Here is a 26,270-nt window from a genome sequence, read left to right as displayed (position 1 = left end):
TATTTAAATGAACAATTAAACATAAAAGGGTTTTTTTTCTAAGTTGCCACATATAAAGCAAAAAAAATTTTTAAATTAAAAACTGTGAAAATAAACATTTCAGAAGAAACTAGTGTGTAAACAGGTATATTTACATACACAACTGTAAAAACATTTTTTTTTTATTTAAAATGAAAGTATGCTTTCTCTTGCATCTGTCACTCTGTGCAGCATTGAATCCAGGTTGAGCTTCAAGATTAAATCTCTCCTACTAATATTTTCCCCGGTGCATTCCTTGTGCAAAACAAAGGAATTGATGGCTAACAGGTCCAGTAGAGATAACAACAGGGTTGTGTGTGTGTGTGTTTTTTATATATATATATATATATATATATATATATATATATATATATATATATATATATATATATATATATATAATATTTGTAGGTTATATTCAAAATAAAAACATGTATTGTAAAAGGCAATCAAAATGACTGCTTTGGTGGTTCTAGGTTGGCAGGGTTATAACTTCCTTATTTTAATGATCCTGCCTTTTAAACACCGTCAGGATATTTAATACATGTATTTAGGATAAGTCATAAATGGACAACCACTTAACTTTCAGATATGCAGAGTAATTTCAATGACTGTTGTGGCAGTTCTAGTATTAAAGCGGTTCATATTTGTGCATAATTAAAAACATATTCATGGTCACAAGGTACCATAAAAAAACAGCACATTATTCTGGACCGTGACGTTGATAACCTTAAAATTTAACTCCCCAACAGCCATAGTGCTGCCATTTTGCTTATATATACACATGTGTACTGTGTTCTCTCCCGAAGCAAAATAATGCTTCTTGATTCGGTTTTCTTTTGACTGCCTATTTTCAAATATTTTATTAACCCTCATGTTAAGATGACAAGTTTGGTCATAATAATGTTGTTAAAAATAATAAATAAATAAAACAAATTAATACAACTTTGAGGGTTTTTCTTTGTGTTTGCAGGTGGGCTCAGTTTTTCATCTCTCCGCTGATGATCAAGGATGCCATCGGCAGGGAGGTGGAGGCAGTGGACAGCGGTGAGAGCCTTAATACTGCAAGGACTAAAGGCTAAGATAATGTTCTTGGTAATGGTAATGCCAATTGTGTGCTGCCCCATGGGAGCTCCCGTCTACGGTTAGCAATAGAATAGAACAGCCTGGACTTGAACCAGCGACCTCCAGGCTATAGAGCACATCCTGCACTCAACTCAGAGTGCCTTTACCAGATGTGCCACTCGGGAGCCCCTAAGGCAGCAATATTTCAAAGACACTTATTAGGAGTAAGGGAATCTAGTTATACCCCAGGCACGATTTCAACCTGCCTGGCAAGCCACCAACCCTCCCAACTTCAGTCCAGTGTAAAGCATTAATAAATATGAGATTCCTGAAATAATAAGTCAAAGAAAATATTGTAAGTGTATATTGAACAGCTGTGTAATAAACAGTGTTTATTCTTCTGCTTTCTGCAGAGTACCAGCTTGCCAGACCATCTGATAGCCATAGGAAGGAGATGCTCTTTGGAAGTCTGGCCAAGCCTGGGCACCCTATGGGCAAGTTTTGCTGGGGTAAGAATACTATTTATAAATGCTCTATTATTTTATTTTATTTATAGCAGCACAAATAGCCTTTCAGACAAGCAGTTGCTTAACTTTGACAAAACAGTCAGGCGAACTTGCCCTTTTGGTGCTGTTTCCAGAATAAGATTTTAATTTATAGCTGTAATGATGGCAATTTTTTGTTTGATTTGATTTTTTGGGGCAATCAGGTAATGTTAGCAGATCATGTTGCCAGTCTTGCATTTGGAAAATTAGTAGTGTGGTGTGTGTGTGTATGTGTGTGCAATAGAATATATATGAATAACTTTTTGGGTGTTCAGGTACTGGGTTTGTCAATTACAGATGATGTTTCTCTTTACTTGTTGATTATGCTTCGTACACCACACCTTGCAAATCGAGTGACGCAAGCTATTTTACTCACTGTTTTTCCTTCTTTATGCAAGTCAAGGTTGTTATAATAGTAGAAAACACTAGTGGAGGCTTTGAGTAAATTGTTGATGCTCATAATGCATCAGAGTAGAATTATGTAACATGTCTAAAACGTGTGTGGGTAAATATATATACGCAGTTGTAGTCAAAAGTTTACATACCCCAATGTAAATTTAGACTTTCTAGAAATTTCTCAAACAAATAATTTTGCAGCAAAAGTTTTTTGTAGATGAGGCAAAGAAGTTACAAGAAATGCAATTATCTATCAGTCAGTCTATTTTATATAGTGCCTTTCATAGTGGACCACTATTACAAAGTGCTTTACAAGATGCAGTAACAAGAAATTCCATAATACTTTATAGATAGAGAAATGCATAATACATGACATACAGTGAAACATGCACAGTACATGATATAGTAGCAACAACACAACTGGGAGAGTGTTCCAAAGAGTGGGAACCATGAAGCGAAACAAGCGTTCTCCAAGTGTAGTGCACTTTTGCTTGGGGATAACAAGCAGGCCAGAGTCAGAGGGCATTGTAGGTGAGCAGGATAGTTTTGAAAATAATCCTGAACTTTACAAGTAGCCAGTACAGCTGAGCAAGACGGGGGGTGATGTGTTCACGCTTTTTACATCTGGTAAAGATCCTGGCAACGGCATTCTGAACTCGCTGCAATTGGTTTATGGTGTATGCCGAGAGACCACCATGGAGAGTTGCAATAGTCAAGTCGAGAAGAGACACATTATTTCAACAATTTCTTTGCAAAACTCCAAAAATGCTATTTCAAAAGTATTCATACCCTAACAAGGAAAATTAAATGTAATAGCTAGTTGAGGCACCTTTAGCAATACTAACCTCTTTTAAACAATTAGGATATTTGTCAATGAGCTTCTGGCATGATTCTTCAGTTATTTTTGACCATTCTTCAACTCAGAATTGTTCCAGTTCATTCAGATTCCGAGGACTTATCTTGTGCACAGCCTTCTTCAACAAAGATTCTCAATCAGATTTGTATCAGGACTTTGACTAGGCCATTCCAGAACCTTGATTTTTATTCTTCTTTAACCATTCTGAAGTAAATTTTGATTTGTCGTTGTCGTGTTGGAATGTCCAGTTGCACTTTTAAACCAAGTTTTGTAGCAGAGTGTTTCAGAATGATGGCCAATATCTTTTGGTGTGCTATGGAATTCATTTTACCATGTAAAATTTCCAGTACCGTTAAAGGAAAAACAGCCCATAGAAGAATATTACCACTTCCACGCTTGATGGTAGGTATGATGTTCTTTCCTTTGTACGCCTCACTAGACTTAGCTCGATTTTTGTTTCATCACGCCATAAAATCTTTGGCCAGAACTGATGTCCATCATTCAAATGCCGTTTTGCAAACTTTTTAAGTGATTGTCCTTGTGCTGTTTTCCTAAGAGTGGCTTTTTCCTTGGCCTGCGACTATTTAGACCTTCACCATGCAGTACTTGCAATGCAAGACTTATAGTTGAAATGGAAACCCCAGTCCCAGTTGCAGCCAGTTCACTTGGAATACCTTTGGCAGTCAGTCTCTGATTGTTATTAACCTTCTTCACAATTCTTCTATTTGTTCTTGGTGAAACAACCTTCTTTCTTCCAGACCGAGGGAGCGTTGTGACAGTACCTTGAGTGCTGTACTTGTTGACAATAGAAAAAATTGGGACACTCAAATGCTTTGAAATCTTTTATCCTTCTCCAGCTTTATGACCATAACTAATTTTCTTCCTAAGGCATTTGGATAGCTCTTTACTATTTATTTTTGAATTAGCATTTCTAAAGTTATGCAAAAAAATTCTGAAATAAATAATTGCAGACATCTATGTGCAGCCAGACTACAGGAGAAACAGCCAGAAGAGGTATTGTGTGTGTGTGAGAAAGTGTTGTAAACCTGTAAGCGACTTAGTTGTTCGGATTTATGGTTTAGAGTCAAGAAGAAAAGTTTAGTTAGTGCTCCAAAGTGGAGTTAGGTTTTTGTTTTCTTTGTTTTGATTGAAAATAATAAAAATGCACGAAACTGCAAGTTTTGGCTGGGTCTGTGTACCAGCACTATTACAAAACCATGTTTAGTGTGTTGATCTCTTGGTTCTTGCAGGGAATGCACAGACTCTGAAACACGAGCCAAAGGAGAAGAACATCGACATCTACACTCGGCTGAGAGAGTTCTGGGAGCAGCACTACTCTGCCCACTACATGACCCTGGCTGTGCAGTCTAAAGGTAAAGCTCTCTCCCTTCCTACAGTGCCAACCAGGCTACCCTGGAGAGACCACCCTCTTTGGGGTAGAGGGGAAAGGAGCTGTTTAGTCTCTTTGCCCATCCAATCCAAACATTGACTTTTGGGGTAAAAATGACTGAATTTGCTGGCAGATCATGAATAAGTCCATAATAGTATAATTACATGGATGAAGGCACTAATTTCTAAAAAGTTTGTCCGGATGTGTCAGTTATTCACACATGTAAACTGTTTTTCACAGTAAAGAAAATGTTTTAGTAATCCTGTGTGTATGTACATTTCTGGAGTGTAGTTTTTAGGGACTTGTGTTGAGAAGATGCAAAACACACTTCATTTTCCATGGGGGAAATTATTTCCAGAAAAACTAGGTTCTTCCTGAAGGGGTTAAGATGTTGAGGAACGTGAGCTGGATGTATGTACCAAAGTTGCTTTAGTATTGATAGCGTCTCTGTTCTGGGTTTTAGAGACTCTGGATACACTGGAAGAGTGGGTGAGAGAGATCTTCAGCAAGATTCCAAATAAGTGAGTGACCCCCATTAAAACATTGTTGGTAATATCAATAGTCACGAAACGTCTTTTGTGTGTAGGTGGGTATACTGGACTGCGGTAAATGTGGTAGCTTTTTTCGAGATGAACTTAGTTACCTCGGTTCTCTACACTATCACAGGCCCAGGGGCTGCCTGGAGGCATTTCTATTTTCTACTCTCAATTACAGCAGGACCTCGGATGAAAAATACTGTTCCTCTTGGACCCTCGGATCAGAGACGGGGCTCATTTAGTTCTTCGCTGAATTGGTTATAGAGCGCTTTTTTAATTTAATTTTTTTTCATCCTGCTCCCAGCAGATTCGATTCGTTTTTTTTTTTTTTTCCTCATAAACACTCAAGAATATTGTATTGTAGTTTTGTATAAATGTTTCAATCCTTCCATTCTCTCCCTCCTTCAGTTCTTTGCCCAAGCCAGACTTTTCTCATCTAGTTGACCCATTCGATACGCCAGCCTTTAACAAACTGTACAGAGGTAGGTACTAACACAGCAAAGACAGTTGTTTCATAGCATATATTTTTTTTATTTTGGACAGCAGACTTTTATTTTACTATGTAGGACATGGACTAGCTATGACCTTTTCCCTGCATTTGTCTTCCAGTTGTACCTGTCCGGAAGATTCATGCCCTGACTATCACCTGGGCACTCCTTCCCCAGGAACGTCATTACAGGTGGGTAAAGTCAAGCTGCCTACTGAACTAGCAGCTTCTGTGGAATTCTTGGTTGAAGTTGAAGACGTTCAGACATCTGTAAAGTTTGCCACATAAATCTTTGTTACCTTTAGCAGGCCATCATGAAAGATTGATTTATTATATATATATATATATATATATATATATATATATATATATATATATATATATATATATATATATATAGTGACTTGGTCAATCTTTATTTTATATAGCGCCTTTCATAGTGGACCACCATCAGAAAGCACTTTACAAGATGCAGCACGTTTTTTTATTACTTTCTCATAGAAACTACAACAGTTTCATAAATCTCCTTCATGTGTCAGGCTGCTGGTTAGCAAGCTTTATCAAGCGTATCCAGCTTCCTTCAGTCACAGTTGGAGTTTCATGACAGATCGAGACATTGAATCATGCTGTCATTACATAAAGAAGTGAAATCATTTGCTTGAACTTGGCGTCAGAATAAAGGTGGACAGCATGCTGAGTTGCTCAACTGCATTGACTGCTGACCTTGTAGCTTCTCCCCTTCCCAGCAGAGGTTGTAAGTGAAGATGAGCTTGAAACCTTGAGTCCTTGTGAATACTAATTGTCTCTGTTTCATTTCTAGGGTGAAGCCGCTGCACTTTATCTCCTGGCTGATTGGTCACGAGGGTAAAGGCAGCATTCTGTCTTTGCTCAGGAAAAAGTGAGTGATGCCAGTGAGCATAAGCTATGTTAATAGAATAAGGACAATACAAATGATGTGGACGATGTAAACTATTTATCGAAACTGAGAGGTACGTCTCTGCTTTTTACTAGTAACCACATCTGTGCAAAGTATAAAACAGTGGAATAGCAGCTTGCTGTAGTTGTTAATTTTGTTAGATTTCTGAGCTTTTAGGAAAGTTACAGCAATGTCTTTTCTATGTAAACTTCCCGTTTTTAGCTAACATCAGTAAATCTACTTCTACTCGCCACTCCCCAGTTCAGATAGAAAGTGTTTTGTGAGGCCTGTGGAAAAGTTCGTCAGGTTGACTGGAGCCACTTTTTACTGTCTCAGGTGCTGGGCGCTTGCTTTGTACGGCGGGAACAGTGAGACTGGTTTCGATCAGAACTCCACCTATTCTATCTTCAGCGTCTCCATCACTCTGACTGACGAAGGCTACCGGAATTACTACCAGGTATAACTCGCTGTCTGCTCTCTGTGCTGACCCAATGCAAAGCTAATGGTCTTGCATTATAATTTACATTAGTGGTGGAATGAGTTACTGTATAGGCTGCAGTGGTAACTGCAAAATGAAGTGCTTACCTTTGCTGCCTCTAGGGTACGTTTAGTATTCCTGCAATATCTTTTTCAGCATAAGTTTCAATTTTTTTCTATTCACATATCTTGGATCATCAATCATCTGCGGAATATACATTGGCTTCCAGTGCGAAGCACTATAAGACTGTTTTTCTTTTGAGATATATACATATACAGTGCTGTGAAAAAGTATTTGTGTGCCCCTATCTGATTTTCTGCATTTTAGCACATTTTTCACATTGAATTTGGTCAGATCGTTTTGTGGGTTGTAGTAGTATATAGAGGGAGTCTGAGAGAAAAAAATTACACCAAAGCTAGGCGCATTTTTCATTTGTTTGGTGTGCAAGGTAAGCAAACATACAATCTTCAGGTGTGAAAAAGTTATTGCCCCTCTAGTTAACTCAACCCAAGTAAAGGGATAGTTAGGGTCAGCTGTTTGAATACTTTGGTTAACAATCAGGCCTGATTTGGGCCAGCCTTGACCACTATAAATCTGACTAAATTTGGCTCTTACCATCAGAGTGAAGTTGTCAGCACACAGCTTCCAGAGGCACATCATGCCATGGCCAGAAGAAATTTCTGCAGACCTCCGGAAAAAAGTTGCTGATGCCTATCAGTCTGGAAAGGGTTACAAAGCCATTTCTAAGGCTCTGGGGCTCCACCAAACCACAGTCGGAGCCATATTGTCCAAATGGAGAAAGTTTGGGATAGTAGTGAATCTTCCCAGGAGTGTCTGTACTACCAAAATCTCTCCGAGAGCAAGGCGTAAAATCGTCCAGGAATTCACAAAGAACCCTAGAACAACATCCAGGGGTCTGCAGGCCTCTCGCCTTGGCTAAGGTCAGTGTTCATGACTCCACCATCAGACAGACACTGGGCAAAAATGGGATTCATGGCAGAGTAGCAATGCGGAAACTACTGCTCACTAAGAACATGAATGCTCGTCTCAAGTTTGCCAAAAAGCACCTGGATGATCCTCAAGAGTTCTGGAACAATGTTCTATGGACACATGAGTCAAAAGTGATACTTTTTGGCCAACACGGGCCCCGTTATGTTTGGCGAAAACCAAACACTGCATTCCACAGTAAGAACCTCATACCAACAGTCAAGCATGGTGGTGGTAGTGTCATGATTTGGGGATGCTTTGCTGCATCAGAACCTGGACGACTTGCCATCATTGAAGGAACCATGAATTCTGCTCTGTATCAGAGAATTCTACAGGAGAATGTCAGGCCATCCGCTTTTGAGCTGAAGGTGAAGCGCAGCTGGGTCATGCAGCAAGACAATGAACCGAAACAAACAAGCAAGTCTACATCAGAATGGTTGAAGAACAAGAAATTCAGTCCAGACCTAAACTCCATTGAGATGTTGTGGCAGGACCCGAAATTAGCAGTTTATGCTCGAAAACCCACAAATGTCACTGAGTTGAATAACTACAGGAAACGTTTGGTTGCAGTTATTGCTGCTAAAGGTGGCGTAACCAGTTATTGAGTCTAAGGGGGCGATTACTTTTTCACACGGGGGCATTGGGTGTTGCATAACTTTCTTTAATAAATAAATGTATTAAGTATCAATTTTCTGTTATTTGTTCACTCAGGGTCCCTTTTATCTAATATTAGATTTTGGTTGAAGATCTGATAACATTCAGTGTCAAAAATATGCAAAAAATCAGACAGGGGGCAAATACTTATTCATGGCACTATAATAATTTTTGTTTTATTTAATTTTTTTTTTAGGTTGCTCACTTAGTTTTCCAGTATCTGAAAATGCTTCAGAAGAGTGGCCCCCAGAAGAGGTAAGATTAATTGTGTTATTGGTTAGAATGTGAGATGTTCCAGAGATGGTAATAAGACTCCTATTGCATACAAGTTTCACACATTCCAAGTTTTAATGCAAGCTTGGTCAGCTATAGTGTATAGGTAACAAGCTCAGGTGTGCCTTATTAAACTCGTAGTGAAACCAGGAATGGATCAGACTTCTATGTAATGGGAGACTTATTGATATTCCAATTTCAGCATAGGCAGGTGACTGACAAAGCTAATATAAGGGTTTGACAGAGCTGGAGCACAAATCTTATTTATCAGCAGGCAGGCACAGTGCTGTGTAAATGACATCCTTTATGTAACTGCTGTGCATCACAGTCTCTGACTTGAAAGCGATTTGTAAATGCACATGTGCCACTCAATGCGCTGTTAGACTGTAATCTTCTGAGAGGGATAAATATCCCAGTTGGGAATAAATGCCTATTGTGAATAAACGTGTATGAGTATTCTTTAACCTGTTCTTTGGGTTATCATCATCCATCATTTTTTGAAAGGTTATTTGTTAGCATGCATTCGTTTCAGGACAGTAAAACCCAACTGGGTACAAAAATAAACAAACAGAAAAACGCTACTTGCATTTTCTTGTTTTTTCAGGACTACAGATAAGAGAAGCGTATGGTCATGTTTAGTGGGCTGTCCGTGGTCTAATCTCATAAACACATTGTATTCTTTTGTTCTATAGAATCTATGATGAAATTCAGAAGATTGAGGATAATGAATTCCATTACCAGGAACAGGTATTTTATGCCCCCTATTCTGTCCTTTAAATATGAGGCTTATTGTTTTTGTGTACAGTAAAATTGTACTATATATGTGGGTATGAATGTGTATATGTGATGCAGAAAAATGCTTTATTATCATGCAGCACATGCTGTAGAGATGTGATTTGACTTGTGTTTCTTTTCTATTTTTCCGTCAGACTGATCCCATTGATTACGTAGAGAATGTATGTGAGAATATGCAGCTCTTCCCAAAGGCAGATATTTTGACTGGAGACCAGATAATGTTTGAGTATAAACCTGAGGTAACTATATATATATATATACATTTTTTTAGGTTTCATTATAATTAATGTAATGCATGCCTATTCATATTTTCATTAAGAATAAAAAATTGGGTATCTGTGAAGTTTGTAAAGACATTTTGTGTGTGTGTGTGTATATGTATTATTTTGATTATAACCTCAGACAAACAGACAGATACGGTAACAGTCAAAAGTTTGAGTACACTTGCTGGAAACTAGGTTTTTTCATAATTGACAATGTTTTACGTCGTATACATTTCTGTAAATACTTGAAAATGAAAACACATGTACAGTATACAAAACAAAACATAAGGAGTATCAAAGCAAAGTTCAAGAAAATTGAAAATTGTCTCCTAAATCTTGAATTCCTCAAAAGAGCCACCCTTTGCCTTAATAACGGCCTCACAGACATGAGGCATTCGGTTAACAAGTTTCAGCAGGAAATCACCCGACATGTCTTCCCAGCTCTTCTGCAGCAATTCCCAGAGATGGGTAGGGCACTGTGGGTAGCTTTGCTTTGACTTTTCTATCCAGTTCATCTCATAAAAGTTCTATGGGATTGAGGTCTGGAGACTGGGCAGGCCAGCTTCACTTTCCTTCTTCACCAGATAGTTCTTGCACAACTTTGCGGTGTGTTTCAGGTTATTATCTTACGGAAGAATTAAGGACTGCCCAACTAGCCGTAATCTGATGGAATGGCGTGCCTCTGAAGTATGCTTTGATAGCCATGCTGGTTGAGCTTGCCATGGACTTGGTAAAGATCACCAACTCTGTCCCCAGCAAAGCAACCCCAGACCATGCCACTGCCTCCTCCATGCTTGACAGTGGGAACCACACATGCAGAACTCATGCACTCACCCTCTCTGCGTCTTACAAATACTTGGCGGTTGGACCCAAATATTTCAAATTTTGACTCATTTGTCCATAAGACTGACTTCCACTCCTCAAACGTCCAGTTTCTGTGTTTTTTGGCCCAGGCAAGTCTCTTCCTCTTATTCTGCACTCTTAACAATGGTTTCTTTGCAGCAGTTCTTCCAGTTAGGCCAGCTTCACGCAATCTCCTCTGAACAGTTGATGTTGAAACATCTGTACTTCTAGTAGCATTTAGCTGAGCTTGTATTTCAGGGGCAGATAATCGCCGGTTTCGCAGACTTGTGACTTGAATGAAATTGTTCTGATTCTGAGGTCACCCTTGGCCTGCCTGACCTTGTTCGGTCCTCATGAGTGCCAGTTTCTTCAAATCGTTTGATGGTCTTGGCCACAGCAGTTGCAGACACTTGCAAAGTTCTTGCGATTTGTCTTAAAGATTGTCTTTTTTCTTTGCTTAACTGAGCATATTTTGCCATTTTCTGCTCCCTTACATTCAGGAATGACAAACTTGTGCCTATGCTACCTATATTTATAGTAATCATGGACCCTCACCTTTTAACAATAATTGGTGACAAAAGGTTAATTAGGTAACATGCTAGTTAACTCAGAGACTATCTAACAAAGACACTTTTATACTTAGGCCAGTGTTCTAACACCGTGTTATACACAGTTCAGACTTTTAACTGACTTGGGCTTCAGACTGAAATCCCCTTGCTTTGGGTGACCATTTCATTGACAAGATTTACATTTTCATTTTCATTTTCATTTCAAAATTAAATTTTTGAATGCAATTTACTTATGATTATCAGCTTATATAAGTACACGTATCATATAATGAAATAGTAAGTGTTTATAGACAAGTTTATACAGTTAAAAGCATAGATAATCATGAAAAACCTGGTTTCAAACAGGTGTACTCAAACTTTTGACTGTTACTATCTATATATATCTCTAACTTCAACAACAAGTCTAAAATTAATTAATGATTGAGCATTCCTGAGTGTGCAACCCACCCAGTCTCTGCAAACAGCAGACAAGTGGATTTTGGTTTGTCTTTTTCTCAACATGGTTGATGTCTACGCAAAGACTATTTTCATGTAATTAGATGACAGACAGACAGACAGACAACCTCCCATGGGGATGCCGTTTAGTTTTGACTTATCCAAGGTGTCGAGTTAACCAGTGGTGCACGTGAGCCATGGCATTAACATGCATATAAGTAACAGAACCGACACATTTACAGTGTTAAAGTTTATTAGTTAAATGTCATGAAAACGGTTAAAAGAACTGCAGTGAACGAATCAATTACAGTGTACAGTACTGTACAAACTCTGTACAACTTGTATAGTTCGATTGAAATAAGAATTAATAAAATAACTACAGCGTTGTTTTTACAAAAACAGTCCAACTACAAACTGTTGACTACACTTTTAGGTATTGGCTTGTACTGTCTAATCTGACGGCTTAGATAGCAAAAGTTAACAAATGTACATTGTTCAGAATTAACAAAAATAACAATAAACAACTTAGTTTCACACAGAAATCAAACATTGTCGATTGTTTTCCATGCAAAAACAAGCGCTCTTAAAGTTCTGTTGACAAGCTTGTTATCCCGAATAACCTGAGCTTTAAATCCAATTGAACGGGAACACATTTTTCGCATCTCACTTCATTATGAACTGACAATGTAACCAGCTGCACTTGGTAGTTGTGAATGAATGATCAGTTTCCAGTCAGAAGTTAGTCATGTGAAATGACGACTGTTGAGTAATAGCTTTTATCCCTTCAGTACTGATAAGTGTCGAGTTACGAGTAAAGCGTGGTCTCGAAATAAAAAAAATTAAGAGGCAGGATACATTTATTTTATATGGAGAAAATTTAAGGCCAATTTTAAGGAATTAAGTGATGGTGTTGAGTTAAGCCACCAACTCTGTGTTTATATATATATATAATTATATATATATATATATATATATATATATATATATATATATATATATATATATATATATATATATATATATATATATATATATATATATACACACATATACAGTGCCTATAGAAAGTCTACACCCCCTTGAACTTTTTTCACATTTTGTTGTGTCAGTGCCTCAGAGTTTCATGCATTTAAATTAGGCTTTTTTTCCACTTATCGACACACCTTACTCCACACTATTAAGGTGAAAAAAGTTTTTATTGAGAAAAAAAATTATATATTAAATATAAAACAGAAAGGTCATAATTGGATAAGTCTCCACCCCCCCCTAAATTAATACTTGGTGGAAGCACCTTTGGTAGCAATTACAGCTGTGAGGCTGTTGGGATAGGTCTCTACCAGCTTTGCACAGCTAGATTTGGAAATATTTGACCATTCTTCTTTACAAAATGTTCCCGGTCTGTCAGGTTCCTTGGGGAGCGTTGATGGACAGCAATCTTCAAGTCATGACACAAATTTGATTGGATTTAGATTGGGACTCTGATTGGGCCACTCAAGGACATTTACCTTTTTGTTACTTAGCCACTCCAGTGTAGCTTTGGCTGTGTGCTTTGGGTCGTTATCATGCTGAAAGGTGAACTTCCTTTGGCCACATGGTAACTATAGTTCTTCCCGAGGGGCCTTTAGTTTACCACTAGGAGCCGAGGTCTGCAATCCATATTTGTTTTATGAATCAGTCATGAAACGTTAATGTTTTTGAAGTCCATATATAGATAGGTAGATAATCAGTTAGCTGTTTGCTGTACAATAGAAGGAAGCAAAGATTTATCAGTTTAAAAAGTCTTCTGCAATCATGATAATAGGTACCCAACTGGCCACCTGAAAGGCTTCAGTACAGTATGCACGATGATATGAAAACACATACATCTTGAATTCCTCCAGAGCCTCATGCAGGGAGTTCACATACTTAGTGGTTTGCAACATTGTACACAAATGCATACATGCCTGCATATACTGTATGTGGAATGTGAAACCACTTGTCTTCTGTAGTTTGGCAGGCCACCAGATAAGGATCAGGACTGTGACAATGGTTAATATCTAATGCCTCTCTCTTTGCCTTGGACCATTCTCTTTCCTGAAGGTTATCGCTGCTCCCCTGAACCTGCTCGTACCAGACAAAGCCAACCTGCTGCTGCTATCTCCCAACAACGAGGGCAGCTGCCCGTTGAAGGAGAAATGGTTTGGCACCCAGTACAGTGTGCAAGGTAGATTTGTCAGCATATGTAGGCTAGGCGTCTGCTACATACTGTTTCTTTTAAAATATAATAAGAGAAACAGTCCAGGAACCAAAAAATTATTGTATTGTATTTCCATCAGTGATATTACTTGGGGGGTATAACGATGCACTGTCACAATACAATACAGTACATATCAGGATATGTAGATTGCAATTAAATTTGTATCACAGTACATGTGATAGTTTCGAATGGCTACTTGTATGATACATAATAAGCTCAAGTAGACCATTTTGTTAAAAGTCAAAATATAAATGGAGAGTATGCATTCATACTAACTGTATAACACACTTAATCTTCATTCAAGAACCATCTGGTGAGCTGCTGTGAGCTATGATGTGCTTTTGGTCTTGTATCACGATACAAATGATCGATACCTCAAATATGACACGATATAGCAAGTAAAGAAAGCATCACGATTCATCAGTGCACATCTCTATTGTAAAGCATGAACATATCTCTCCCTCATCCTCCCCTCCATACAGAGATAGAGAAGGAGTGGAGTGAGCGGTGGTCTGGAGACTTTGAACTGAACCCTGACCTGCACTTGCCAGTCGAGAACAAGTTTATTGGTGAGTGTTAACAGTTCGTAGAACTTGGGAGAATTCATGTGACGGACGTTCATTCCTTGTTAAGGACAAATGTTACAAGAAAAAAAAACATTAAAATAGAAATTTTTTTTTTTTTTTAATTTATTAGAATGTAAACTGTAATTCATGTCATTTTATAGGCAATGTGAGATACTACATTGTCTCTATTGTTCATAAAGCAGAAATTTAAAGGGTATAGGCAAAATACTGTTTGTTACCTAGGTAGACTTGTAATAGTACTGAGAAGGTTCAGCAGCATTTATAACTTACATTCGGTGTCTGTTCTCCCCCTGTATTAGCCACGGATTTCAGCCTTAAGACATCTGATTGCCCAGATACAGAGTATCCGGTGAAAATCGTCAACAACGAGAAAGGCTGCTTGTGGTACAAGAAGGACAATAAATTTAAGATTCCCAAGGGTGAGCTGCAAAAGGTTTTCATGACTTCACACAGCCTTCAAGAGCTTGCATAATATTGAATTGCAGGTCTGTAAAAGCAAATGGTGGTCTTGTGGAGAATAGTCCAATTTTAAGGATTTCACAAATATAGTACAAATTGAATGTTAAACTGGAAAATCTAGAAAATGTAATACAAATCGGAAATGCAGATCTTTAATATATGATAAATGGTTCTAATTTTAGCAGTTCCTGCGAAACACTTTCTGATCACTTCCAGTGCTGTTGGTCAACCTCACTGCCATTGTTGGGTTGCAGTTCAGTGCTCAATCAATAGGTGAACCCACAGCATTCTGTTCCTGAATTCAAGATCTCTAGTCAATGGGTTGCTGGAACCAGCTTTCTAAAACTCAGTTAAATATTTGTATACTTTTTTAAAACCTACCTTTTTTATTTTTACATTTACATTACATGTTTTTTTCTTTATCCTTTGGCAGCTTATATTAGATTCAACCTAATCTCCCCACTGATACAGAAATCTCCAGAGAAGTAAGTACTGGTTACTAATCTGAGCCTTTCTGAAAGCCTGGGCTGCATGTAATCTCTCTACGCTAACAAATGTTTCGACAAGAAATCTTTATCTTATGAAGACATTGAGGTTTATTTTAGTACCTCTGTGTTCTAGTTTTACTTTATAATTGATTGTCTGAAATATTGCTTGATGTGACACAGATATATTCATGTACCAGCAGTTGACCCTGTTTGACAAGAGCTGCTTTAGGATTGTGTGTGAAATGGTTTATTAATCTTGATAAATGTAATGCGTTTCTTCGTTGCTGTTCCACAGCCTGGTTTTATTTGACATCTTTGTCAATATTCTGGCACACAACCTGGCAGAGCCTGCCTATGAAGCTGATGTTGCACAGCTGGAGTACAAATTAGTGGCTGGCGAGCATGGATTTGTCATTAAAGTCAAGGGATTTAACCATAAACTACCTGTAAGTAACTTATTTTACAGTCTGAGAGAGAGATATGTAATTAAGACAGCCCCAAACACTAAGCAACTTCAGCTAGTTGCATCCAATTGTTGGAGAGTACCTGCTGTGGCTGTGTGCAACTGGAAACTTCCCACCGTAGCAGGATGCTGCCTATGGAAAGCATCTAGTGCCTGAAAAGTTGCCTGGTGTATAAAGTCACCTAAAGCCTCGTCCACACAATTAATTTGGAAGTGCAGCTTCTTTGACAGGTTGCTGTCTGATCTACAGTGATCTACACAAGTTGGTTGCTGTTTGCCAACTTCCCACTTTGCTGTCAATTTGGATTAAAAGATACAAAATACAGAATAGAGTGTGACTTTACTAGCGTTGAGGACTGCCAGGTAAATGTTGATTTTAATTGAATGCATTTGTCTGTCTTCCAGCTGTTGTTTAATTTGATTATTGACTATCTGGCCGATTTTACTGCTGCCCCTGATGTTTTCTCAATGATCTCTGAGCAACTGAAGAAAACTTACTTCAACATTCTCATTAAACCAGATAAACTGGGCAAGTGAGTAACTTTAGGCCAGCGAAAGGCTACTATATTCTTCATGCTAGTTTAGAGACATCCTACTCCTAATTTATTATTACAAGCCAATCCACTAATGTATTACACTCTTCGCATTGCCTATGATACAGTATTCATGATGACTTTGCAGAGCCTGCCTTTAGCAGTGTACACATGGCAGTGCTTACATGACAACACTATGAATCTTGGTAGAACTGCAGCAGCCATACATATTTATCATATAAGGCTACTATAAACCTCACCGTAATCTGTAGGCTATCTGCTGCTGTGGTGCTTTGTATTTGAGTGCTGTCTGATTGCCCTTGCCTCTCTCTCATGGCAGGGATGCCCGGCTGCTGATCCTGGAGCACTCGCGCTGGTCCATGATCCAGAAGTACCAGGCCGTCATGAAGGGCCTAAGCGTGGAGATGCTCATGTCCTTCGTTGGCAAGTTCAAGTCTCAGCTTTACGCAGAAGGGATGGTGCAGGGGAACTTCACCAGCAGAGTGAGTGTGCCATGCTGCTACCTTGTGGCAAGGATGCTTTCCACAAATACATAATATATATATACTCCAATAGGTCCACCAGAACAAAAAAACGAAATTATGATTGTTGTGTCTTCAAATTGTACGTTTATGGACAACACAGTGAACCTTTTGGATCAATTGGTGGTGTTCTTTTTTTACTACTGCTGCTTTTTTCTTGTTTGCTTACTTTGCATTACTGTAGATCTGTTAAAGATGAGAATGTAAATTTTACAGTATTCCTTAGACCTAGATTTAAATGTCACACCTGGGCTGATAGCAGAGATGACGTTACTATGCTTTCTGCTGCTTTAACGATCTCTGATTTGTCCAATACGTCTTTCCCCCAATACCCTGTTCTGTGAAAATACTTCCTTTTACTGAAACTGTCTTTTGGTTCTGCCCTAGGAAGCAATGGAGTTCCTGCACTATGTTATACAGTGAGTGTTGCATTTGGTGTTTTTTGTAAAATAAAATAATACAGGGAGTGCTTGTGGAGCATGTGATGCTGATTGAGAGCACCTGTTTTTTTTCACTTCAGCATTCGAAGCCATCTATTTGCTCATAGTAGCTGTCTTTTTTGCAATCCCAGCTCTGGCCTGATGGGCTGTGTGATCTATGTAACAGGAACATTTTGAAAGTCTAGCTTATTTTGATGATGTTTGCTCAGTTAGACTGTAGTCTTTGGGTAGACTGATTGTGCCATCAGTATGGGTGAGGGTTTGTATTGCCATGACTTGGGTGCCTAACAATTAATGGTTTTTGTGTTTGTCCCAGGAAACTGCAGTTCCAGCGCCTGTCTGTAGAGGTCCCTGTTCACTTCAGAGTGGTGGAGTTACCAAAGGTGCCCCACCTTTGTAAAGTGAAGTCTTTGAACAAGGGGGATGCCAACTCGGAGGTCACTGTTTACTATCAGGTAAATTCACCTTTCATTTGTATTTTGTAGTTTCTTTAGATAACATTTGATTTGAACCTGGTACACATCCACTTCACTGTGCTCAATCATACATTTCATGCAAAGCATTGTTGCCCAGCACCTTTATTAATGAGGACCAGTTAATTCTGTGCTCTGCTCTCCAGCACTGTCATCCTACATCTTTACTAATGAGTACTGTTGTGTGACCTGAATCTTTGTTTGTTTTCAGGCGGGCCCCAGGAACCTGAGGGAGCACACCTTGATGGAGCTGCTTGTGGTGAGTGTGTGTGATATCCAGAGAAGGACTGGGAGTGCTGGGGCTTCCCTGGGCTGCCTGAGGAACAGTGGGCAGATTTGGAGGCCTCTCTTCTGAGTCACGCTAATGCATCTGCCATGACCACTGCAAAGTTAATCGCTTAATTGTCTTGAAATATGTTACTCTACTTACTACAACTGCTTTGTGGCATTTTGGAGCCAAGATTGCTCCAAAATGGCCACAAAATGTACTTCCTTTTTAAATATTAGATTTCGATGATGGGCGACCAATCCTTTTTTTTCCTCTTGGGTATTTTAAGATTTTAAAATTTAAATTTGATTGGAATTGTTGCTCAGAAACATCTGTAATTGACTTGTCAAAATAAGTTTGTCCGTGTTTCAGATGCACATGGAGGAGCCTTGCTTTGACTTCCTGAGAACGAAGGAGACTCTTGGGTAGGTAACTTTTGAATCTTCAAGCCAGTGAAAAAACATCATAGTAATAAAAATGCAAGAAACACAATAACTGTGTTTTAGGTATTTTAGTTAATTGAATACTTTTTAAATCTTTTTTTTTTTACTTTAATATTTATTCATTGACACATTAGAATTTAAAGCAAATCTTACAATTTAAAACACTAGGTGCCCTAGTATCAAACTGGGTGAGAGCGGAGACAGAGTTAGTGTAAAGACTTTGCGTGAAGGTATGAAAGGCTGTGTTGGAATAAAACTAACAAGTTATTGTATGTGTTGGCATGTGCTGATAGAGCTGTCCACAGAAGGTGACTGAAAACCTGCTGTGTTTGAATCCCTTGTTTAGGTACCACGTCTACCCCACCTGCAGAAATACTTCAGGGGTTTTGGGATTCTCTGTAACCGTGGAAACCCAGGCAACCAAATTCAAGTGAGTTTTGCGATGTTGGTGGCTTGTTTATAAAACATTCTGGGGTGCTGACAGATAAGCGACTTGCATCCATATCTTTTGCATGTTTTGTTGGCACACTGGTAGAAGGAACGGCTTTAGGTTTGATCAAGACTAGCACCAGTTCATCTTCCTCCTTCAGTATCACATATAATAAACTGATGATAGATTGCACTGTATTTATTCCCTAGCACCGAGGAAGTTGACAAAAAAATTGAAGAATTTCTCACCAGCTTCGGAGAGAAGTTAGCTAGCCTCACAGATGAAGCATTCAGAACACAGGTAAAATCACTTCACTGCCGCCTTCAGCTCCACTAAAGTGTTCATGCAGGTGAAGAGTGATCGTGCTGACGAGCGGAGAATACATACTTTCTACAAACATGACAGACTTAAAGATCTTAAACTACCACTTTCCACTGTTTTTAGTGACAGTGAAAGGGGTTGTTTAAGGGCTGCAGTGTATTTAGATTATTGAAATTAACCCCCATCTTAAATATCGCTTGCATGAATTGTGAAACTGATAGTGGTTACAAATTTCTCATAATGTGGTAAACAAACCTGATGCTGCCCTACTTTTTGTTCCTCCTGACACCTCATTAGATCCCCTGCTAAGGGCTATGTCTGTCACTGGTGTTTTCTTGAAATGCGTGGCCTTTTCTTTATGGTGTTCTGGTGTTGTTTCTGAACAGGTGGTTGCCCTGATCAAGCTGAAGGAGTGTGAGGACACTCACCTGGGTGAGGAGGTTGACAGGAACTGGTTTGAAGTCGTCACTCAGCAGTATGTGTTTGACCGGCTGAATCGTGAGGTAATTGCACAGCTCACTGTCTTGACTCTCACTTTCCCTTTCAAGACCCTTACAACAAATACAGTATTCAACTGCCAAGTACACCAAGTACAGGTGTAGTTGCCCCAGGGCATATTTCTTACCCTCGTACCTCTTTGGGTATTTCCTGAGTTACAGGAATGGTATAACCTATTGCTGCAAGTTATGGGATCATGCCTGTTAGACTGACCATATTGCATGATAGCAAACAGATTTCAAGTGGGTGAGAAAGATTGTGTCCCTACAGCTAAAACTAACTTTTGGCATGCAAACCAAATGGACTGTGAACAATATTATGCTTTCTTATAATTGTCAGTTACAAATAATTACAAACTATAGAAGAAAGTAGTAAACAATTGTTTCCTCTGTGTTTATTTGGGTAAACAGCAACTGTGTTCAAGCCTATATTTTTTTGCAGTATTATTTGAGAACCGATGGTTTATTTCTCATTTTTTGCTTCTGTGAAGATCAGTATAGAGAGTCACGTGTTGCAAACAGTTTTGTTTTCTTGAATAGTGTTTGAGTGTTTGTTATCCTGCAGTGTCCATTGCTATTGCGCTGCATGACTGACGCTGTCTGTCTTGTCTCCCCTGCAGATCGAGGCCCTCAAGTTGATCACAAAGTCTGAGTTGGTGTCCTGGTTCATGGAGCACCGCGGGGCTGGCAGCAAGAAGCTGAGCATGCATGTGAGTACCATACAGAATGGCAGGAGGCAGGGGGCATTGGCATCTTATTGATCAGAGTTGAGCACTGTAGGAATATTGTATTAAGTAGGAGTTCATGGGGACTACAGGATCCTAGTGTGATCGCGTTTGCATTGTACAGTGAGGAATATGCAATAAAATCCTAAGAATAGATTATCATTTACAGTGCTGACCTGAGAAGAATTGTAACCTGTGTAGTTGTATTGATGATTTTTTTTTGTTGCCCAATTCCATTTTAATAAATAAAATGTCCCCACTAAATCAGAAGGTGGCTTGGTGATTCTACCTTTAAAGTGAATAACACAAAATGGGATAAAGACAAAGACTACCACAGCAAGAAGTACAGCATGCTCTTATTGAAACTTAGGACCCCAGGAAAGGATTTAACGTACTGAAGATTAAAATCAAAACGCGAAGGAGCTTTTCTATATATATATAAATATAAATTATATTTTGACTACGTTTACTGTGTTGGTGATTTGTGTATAATACCAAACCCCCCCCCCCCCAATAAAAAAAAAAGGGCAGGGTCGGATTAACCCATCACAGGGCCCAAGGCAAACCATACACTTCTGGGCCCCTACCTTCTTAAATGAATAACAACAAGGAGGCAGTGTGTCACCGGTTCAAATCCCACCACTGCCACTGACTGACTCACTGTGTGACCCCGAGCAAGTCACTTAACCTCCTTGTGCTCCATCCTGCGGATGAGATATTAAATCAATGTCCTATTGTAAGTGGCTGTGCATGTAATGCACAGTTCACAGCCTACCTCTGTAAAGCACTTTGTGGTCACAATGTGTTTTACATCGGTCAAACAGCCTATAGGCGACAGGCGTGGACCACAGGAGCTGCTGGTGATTGGCAGTGAAGTGTTAATTGTTAGTTAACAATAGTTGTCTTTGATCATTCACTAGTGTAATAAGATCGAGTTTGGCGCTGAATCGACTGAAGGCTTATTCTTATAGCGTTAAGGATTTTTGTTACAATATGCACACTGGGGATGTCACGGTATACCAGTTTTAAGGTAAACCGCAGTATAAACTGCGATGGTTTTGAAATCAAAACCATTTTTCTATACCATGATTACCGGGTTCACACAGTTTAAGGTGATATGGGCGTGTTTTTTTCCTTGCCGTTTGTCCATTGGTGAGCCACTGTGTTCATTAGAACTAACTAATGAACACTGACATCTCAAGTTCTGAAAACTGCCATGCATGAGATTATCCGAGTAGGCTATTAAATAAATGACATCATATTTAATATAAACCGTCCTACTAAAAAGTAATCACTAGCAAATGTGATTGTCAGTAAATGAAACACAAATACTCAAATGTCAGCAAGAACAAAGCACTGTAACTTTTCATCACTGCCTTCCTATTAATTTACCAAGTCAAAGAAGTAACATTAGCTATTGTTTATCGTATTGGTGAAGAGAAACACAGTAAGCACAACCAATGCAGAGAATCAAAGCCTATATTTACTACTATATAACTTAGTGTGAGACGCTACGGGCATTTGAATTATTTTTTATTTTAAGCGGTATTGTAAAAATGTTGCCGTCTCCTCGAGTTGATAGTGTTGTAGGGATTTTGGTTTTATGTATTCAAAAATTAATACAATTTTATTCCCATTTAAAAAAAAAAAAAAAAAAAAAAGTCCTCTAGATTCCGCTTAACTTTGCAATAGTGTCATACCCACCTTAACTTTTCTTCTTTCGTTTGTGTTTGTTGCTGAACATGCAGTCCAAAAAAAACAAAAAAACAATTTGCAGGTGCCGTCTTCTCATCATTTAGTTTTGCACTCTGCTGAGGGATCAGTTGGTGGGCACTCCATGTTTTCAAAAACACTCGATTGGCTATTGCTAGATAACATTTTGCTTCTCTTAACTCAGGGTGTGAGGCGAGAGTGTATTAATGGAATGTCCAGACAGTAATTTATGTGTAAGGAAATGAATTGATGTATTATTATTTCCTCTACACAAATAAAACAAATAACAAAGAAAACAAAACAGCGTGAGGGAGGGGGTGCTGGAGTAATAATCCCAAAGAAAGGTAGTGAAAACGTCCTTAATCATCTTCTCGGCGTCCCCGGACATAAACCAAAGAAAGACAAGAAAAATATTAATAAAAATTTCAAAAACTCTGCCTGTTACTCCGCCTATTTTACCTTCGGACTAACCCCGAACACAGTACTACGTTCCCTTTAGTATGCAATGTCCTGCCTCTGTAATCAGTGGAACACCAATCCCCAACTGACAAGTGTCCTTATCCTTCACTTGACTCCAGTGGCTGGAATTTACATACTCGTACTTCCGCCCCTCACCAAGGTGCCGCCCCTCATAAAGATGACTTTCGTCATGGTCATGAGAGCTTGGTAAGGGAAGTTTCGAGTTGGTTTGATGCCTTCTACTGTCGGGAGGCTGAATCACAGACCGAAACCCCTTTGACTCATTGCACAGGGGTTTTCAGCCTTTTTTTGAAACTGTACCACCAGGAGGTTTCAACTAAGGTACCCTTTATAATTTTCGCTTAATGAATAGTACCACAGTTGCAATAAAAAACAGAATTGGGAAAAGTCATTATAAATAATACAAAATAGTCTGCACTGTAAATGTGTATCACGTTACTATTTACTTCCCACCTCGGCATAATTATACACTGTTTAAAATGTTTACAGCATCAAAAACATTAACCTCAAGATAAAAATGTAATTAATTACTAACTAAAAATGATCCAAAGGGTCACTGTATAACTTTGTTGATTTGCACTTTCTGACTTTTGTGTTTTACTTTGTTTTGCTATTGCAAGTAAGAAATGTATCAAACACTGAACACATTCAACCAGCCGCTATTGCTGTTTATAAAATGCTGCCATGGTAATAAACACAAACCATCAAAGTATGAGTATTGTGATGACTATTTATGTTTACCAAAGCATTTATACTTCTAAAACACGCAGAAACACTGCTTCACTGATACAACAAGTTGAAAACAGCAAAGATCATGAGCAGCACGCACCGCTGTCCAGGCACAATCCCCAGACACCTGCTCCACCTATATCAGAGTGGAAATCCACTCAATCGAAATTGCACGTGCGTACAGGTGGAAAATATGACGTGATAGAATTTTTTTTTTTTCATTAGCCGTTCACTTTGAGCTGCTAAACAAAGGTCAAATAAGTATACATCGTTGTTTAGAGAATATATAATAGTTTAAAATTCAAGATAATTATTTTCTCTTACTTTTTTTTGTGCATTTCTGAGTTGTCCTACGTACCCTCTAGGACACTTAGAAGTACCCCCAGGGGTACGCGTACCCCAGATTGAAAACCCCTGTCTTAACTAATAGGATGCCGTCCAAACTGATAAAGATGAAGTGGGTATTCAGTTGCAGTGGTCACTACCCCCTATCGTTTCAAACTGAGCCCAGAAAATGTTAATGTTTCTCCACAGTAATTTGAAATAAAAAAGCAGCATTATTTTGCTGAGCCTGTGTGAGCTGGAGTGAACACCACTTCCAGTTAGGTAATGCCTGATAGAACTGTAGTACCAGTGTGTTGTATTTGTTTTGAAACTTTAAAGTAATTTTTCTTGTTAAAAAATGACTTAACTTGAGTGTAATTAGCCATTTAAAAACGATTTACAAAAAAATTACATTATGCCACGGTACGATGATGAATATAGTTGGTCAAAAAGCACTTGTTTTTTGGCTTGTTCAGTAACCATGCTACAAAGAAAAAAAAAAAAAAAAAATTGAGGATTTGATTTAAGTTTTCTTGTTGGGTTGATTTGGAATTAAAACTCAGTTTGGGAGTCTTGCATGTTGGATTAAGATTTGGTGCACTTTGAAACTGTTCTTGTCAGATTGATTTTGAATAAAAGTTCAGCTTTAATCCGGTATTTGTTTTTTTTGGAGTTTTTTTTGTACATCGTTTTAATTTATGAATTTGATAAAACAAAAGCAGAATATGGCATACATGAAACAAACAGGTACATGCAATTCTACTTTTATTCAGTCTAATCTCATTAACTTCAACAGTCTATCCTTCATTTTCATTGTCCTTTCAGTATAACAAACCCCTCGATATAATAAACAAAAGGCTTGGACCCCAACATGTACATTATAGCGAGGATGTACTGTAGAAATGTTGCAATCTTTTGTGCTTTTAACTGTAATTCCATCTATTGTCTATCACTGAAACTGCCATTTTGTTTGATCGAGCAATTACAGCATACAATGCATGTCATAATGCTCTTCCCTGGGATGAGTAAAAAAAAAAATATATATATATATATATATATATATATATATATATATATATATGATATAAAAAATATATATATATATATATATATATATATCTTAAATATACAGTGGCTCTCAAGAGTATTCACCTTCCTTGGACTTTTCCACATTTTATTGTGTTACAACATGGAATCAACATGGATTTAATTAGGAGTTTTTGCCACTGATCAACACAAAAAAAGTCCATAATTGATTGCTTAAGTATTCATCCTCTTGAGTCAATATTTGGTGGAGGTACCTTTGGCAGCAATTACAGCTATGAGTCTATTTGGATAAGTCTCTACCAGCTTTGCACTTTTGGACACTGCAATTTTTGCAAAATTGCTCAAGCTCTGTCAAGTTGGATGGGGACCTTTTGGTGAATATCAGTTTTCAACTCTTTCCACATATTCTCAATTGGATTGAGGTCCGGGCTTTGACTGGGCCACTCAAGGACATTGACCTTTTTGTTTATAAACCACTCCAGTGTGGCTTTGGCTGTATTGTTGGGGTCATTGTCCTGCTAGAAGATTAATCTTCTCCCAAGTCCCAGGTCTCTTGCAAACTTCAGCAGGTTTTCCTCCAGGATTTCTGTCTACTTTGCTGGATCTGTTTTGCCCTCTGTCTTCACAAGCTTTCCAGGCCCTGATGCAGAGAAGCATCCCCATAGCACAGTAAGGGTGATGTTCTCAGGATGATGTGGGGTGTTAGGCTTGCGCCAAACATAGTGCTTAGCGTTGAGTCCAATAAGCTCTATTTCGGCCTCATCAGACCATAGAATCTTCTTCCATTTGGCATCGGAGTCTCCCACATGCCTTCTGGCAAACTCTAGCCAAGATTTGATGTGAGTTTTTTTCAACAATGACTTTCTTTTTGCCACTCTCCCATAAAGGCCAGTTTTGTGAAGCAACCGGGCTATTGTTGCAGTATGCACAGTGTCTCCCAGCTCATCCATGGAAGACTGTAACTCCTTTAGAGTTGCCATAGCCCTCTTGGTGGCCTCCCTGACTAATGCCCTTTTTGCTTGGATACTCAATTTTTGAGGACGGCCTGTTCTAGACAGATTCACAGCTGTGCCATATTCTCTCCATTTCTTAATAATGTACTTTACTGTGCTTTGGGGATATTCAGTGCCTTGGAAATGTTCTTATATCCTACCCCTGATTTGTTGCTTTTGAAGAACCTTATTCCGGATTTGCTTTGAATGGTCTTCATGATTTAGTTTTTTATAGGAAATGTACTAACCAACTGTGGGACCTCCCAGAGACAGGTGTATTTAACCGAAATCATGTGAAATACCTTAATTGCACACAGGTGTACTCCATTCAACTAATTTTGACTTATAAAGACATTTGGTTGCACCAGAGCTTATTTAGGTGTGTCATAGCAAAGGGGGTGAATACTTGCATCAGTTATTTTCTGTTTTATATTTGTAATTAATTTAGAACACTTTGTAGATTTTATTTTTCACTTTGGCATTCTGGACTTTTTTGTATTGATCAGTGGCAAAAACTCCTAATTAAATCCATTTTGATTCCATGTTGTAACACAATAAAATGTGGAAAAGTCTG

At 38.5% G+C, this 26,270-nt stretch overlaps 1 protein-coding gene across 1 annotated transcript in view; it reads left to right on the top strand.

The window, feature by feature from the left end:
* The window catches only part of nrd1a (nardilysin a (N-arginine dibasic convertase)), a 34,451-nt gene that overhangs the window by 4,851 nt on the left and 3,330 nt on the right, over window positions 1–26,270 (top strand). The window contains exons 5-30 of the mRNA XM_041270046.1: window positions 992–1,065; window positions 1,497–1,592; window positions 4,131–4,253; window positions 4,734–4,791; window positions 5,215–5,288; window positions 5,416–5,485; window positions 6,114–6,191; window positions 6,546–6,666; window positions 8,525–8,583; window positions 9,294–9,348; window positions 9,531–9,635; window positions 13,586–13,709; window positions 14,225–14,311; window positions 14,629–14,748; window positions 15,222–15,273; window positions 15,572–15,722; window positions 16,145–16,272; window positions 16,613–16,775; window positions 17,202–17,233; window positions 17,571–17,709; window positions 17,939–17,986; window positions 18,368–18,420; window positions 18,785–18,868; window positions 19,078–19,168; window positions 19,576–19,692; window positions 20,307–20,396. Of these exons, the coding sequence (XP_041125980.1) occupies window positions 992–1,065; window positions 1,497–1,592; window positions 4,131–4,253; window positions 4,734–4,791; window positions 5,215–5,288; window positions 5,416–5,485; window positions 6,114–6,191; window positions 6,546–6,666; window positions 8,525–8,583; window positions 9,294–9,348; window positions 9,531–9,635; window positions 13,586–13,709; window positions 14,225–14,311; window positions 14,629–14,748; window positions 15,222–15,273; window positions 15,572–15,722; window positions 16,145–16,272; window positions 16,613–16,775; window positions 17,202–17,233; window positions 17,571–17,709; window positions 17,939–17,986; window positions 18,368–18,420; window positions 18,785–18,868; window positions 19,078–19,168; window positions 19,576–19,692; window positions 20,307–20,396 (2,392 nt within the window). The remainder of the gene's footprint in view (window positions 1–991; window positions 1,066–1,496; window positions 1,593–4,130; window positions 4,254–4,733; window positions 4,792–5,214; window positions 5,289–5,415; window positions 5,486–6,113; window positions 6,192–6,545; window positions 6,667–8,524; window positions 8,584–9,293; window positions 9,349–9,530; window positions 9,636–13,585; window positions 13,710–14,224; window positions 14,312–14,628; window positions 14,749–15,221; window positions 15,274–15,571; window positions 15,723–16,144; window positions 16,273–16,612; window positions 16,776–17,201; window positions 17,234–17,570; window positions 17,710–17,938; window positions 17,987–18,367; window positions 18,421–18,784; window positions 18,869–19,077; window positions 19,169–19,575; window positions 19,693–20,306; window positions 20,397–26,270) is intronic.

The sequence above is a fragment of the Polyodon spathula genome, chromosome 14 (genome assembly GCF_017654505.1).
Source record: "Polyodon spathula isolate WHYD16114869_AA chromosome 14, ASM1765450v1, whole genome shotgun sequence".
NCBI classification, from domain to species: Eukaryota; Metazoa; Chordata; class Actinopteri; order Acipenseriformes; family Polyodontidae; genus Polyodon; species Polyodon spathula.
Note: the sequence above shows the minus strand (reverse complement) of the source record. Positions and strands in the feature narration are given on the sequence as shown.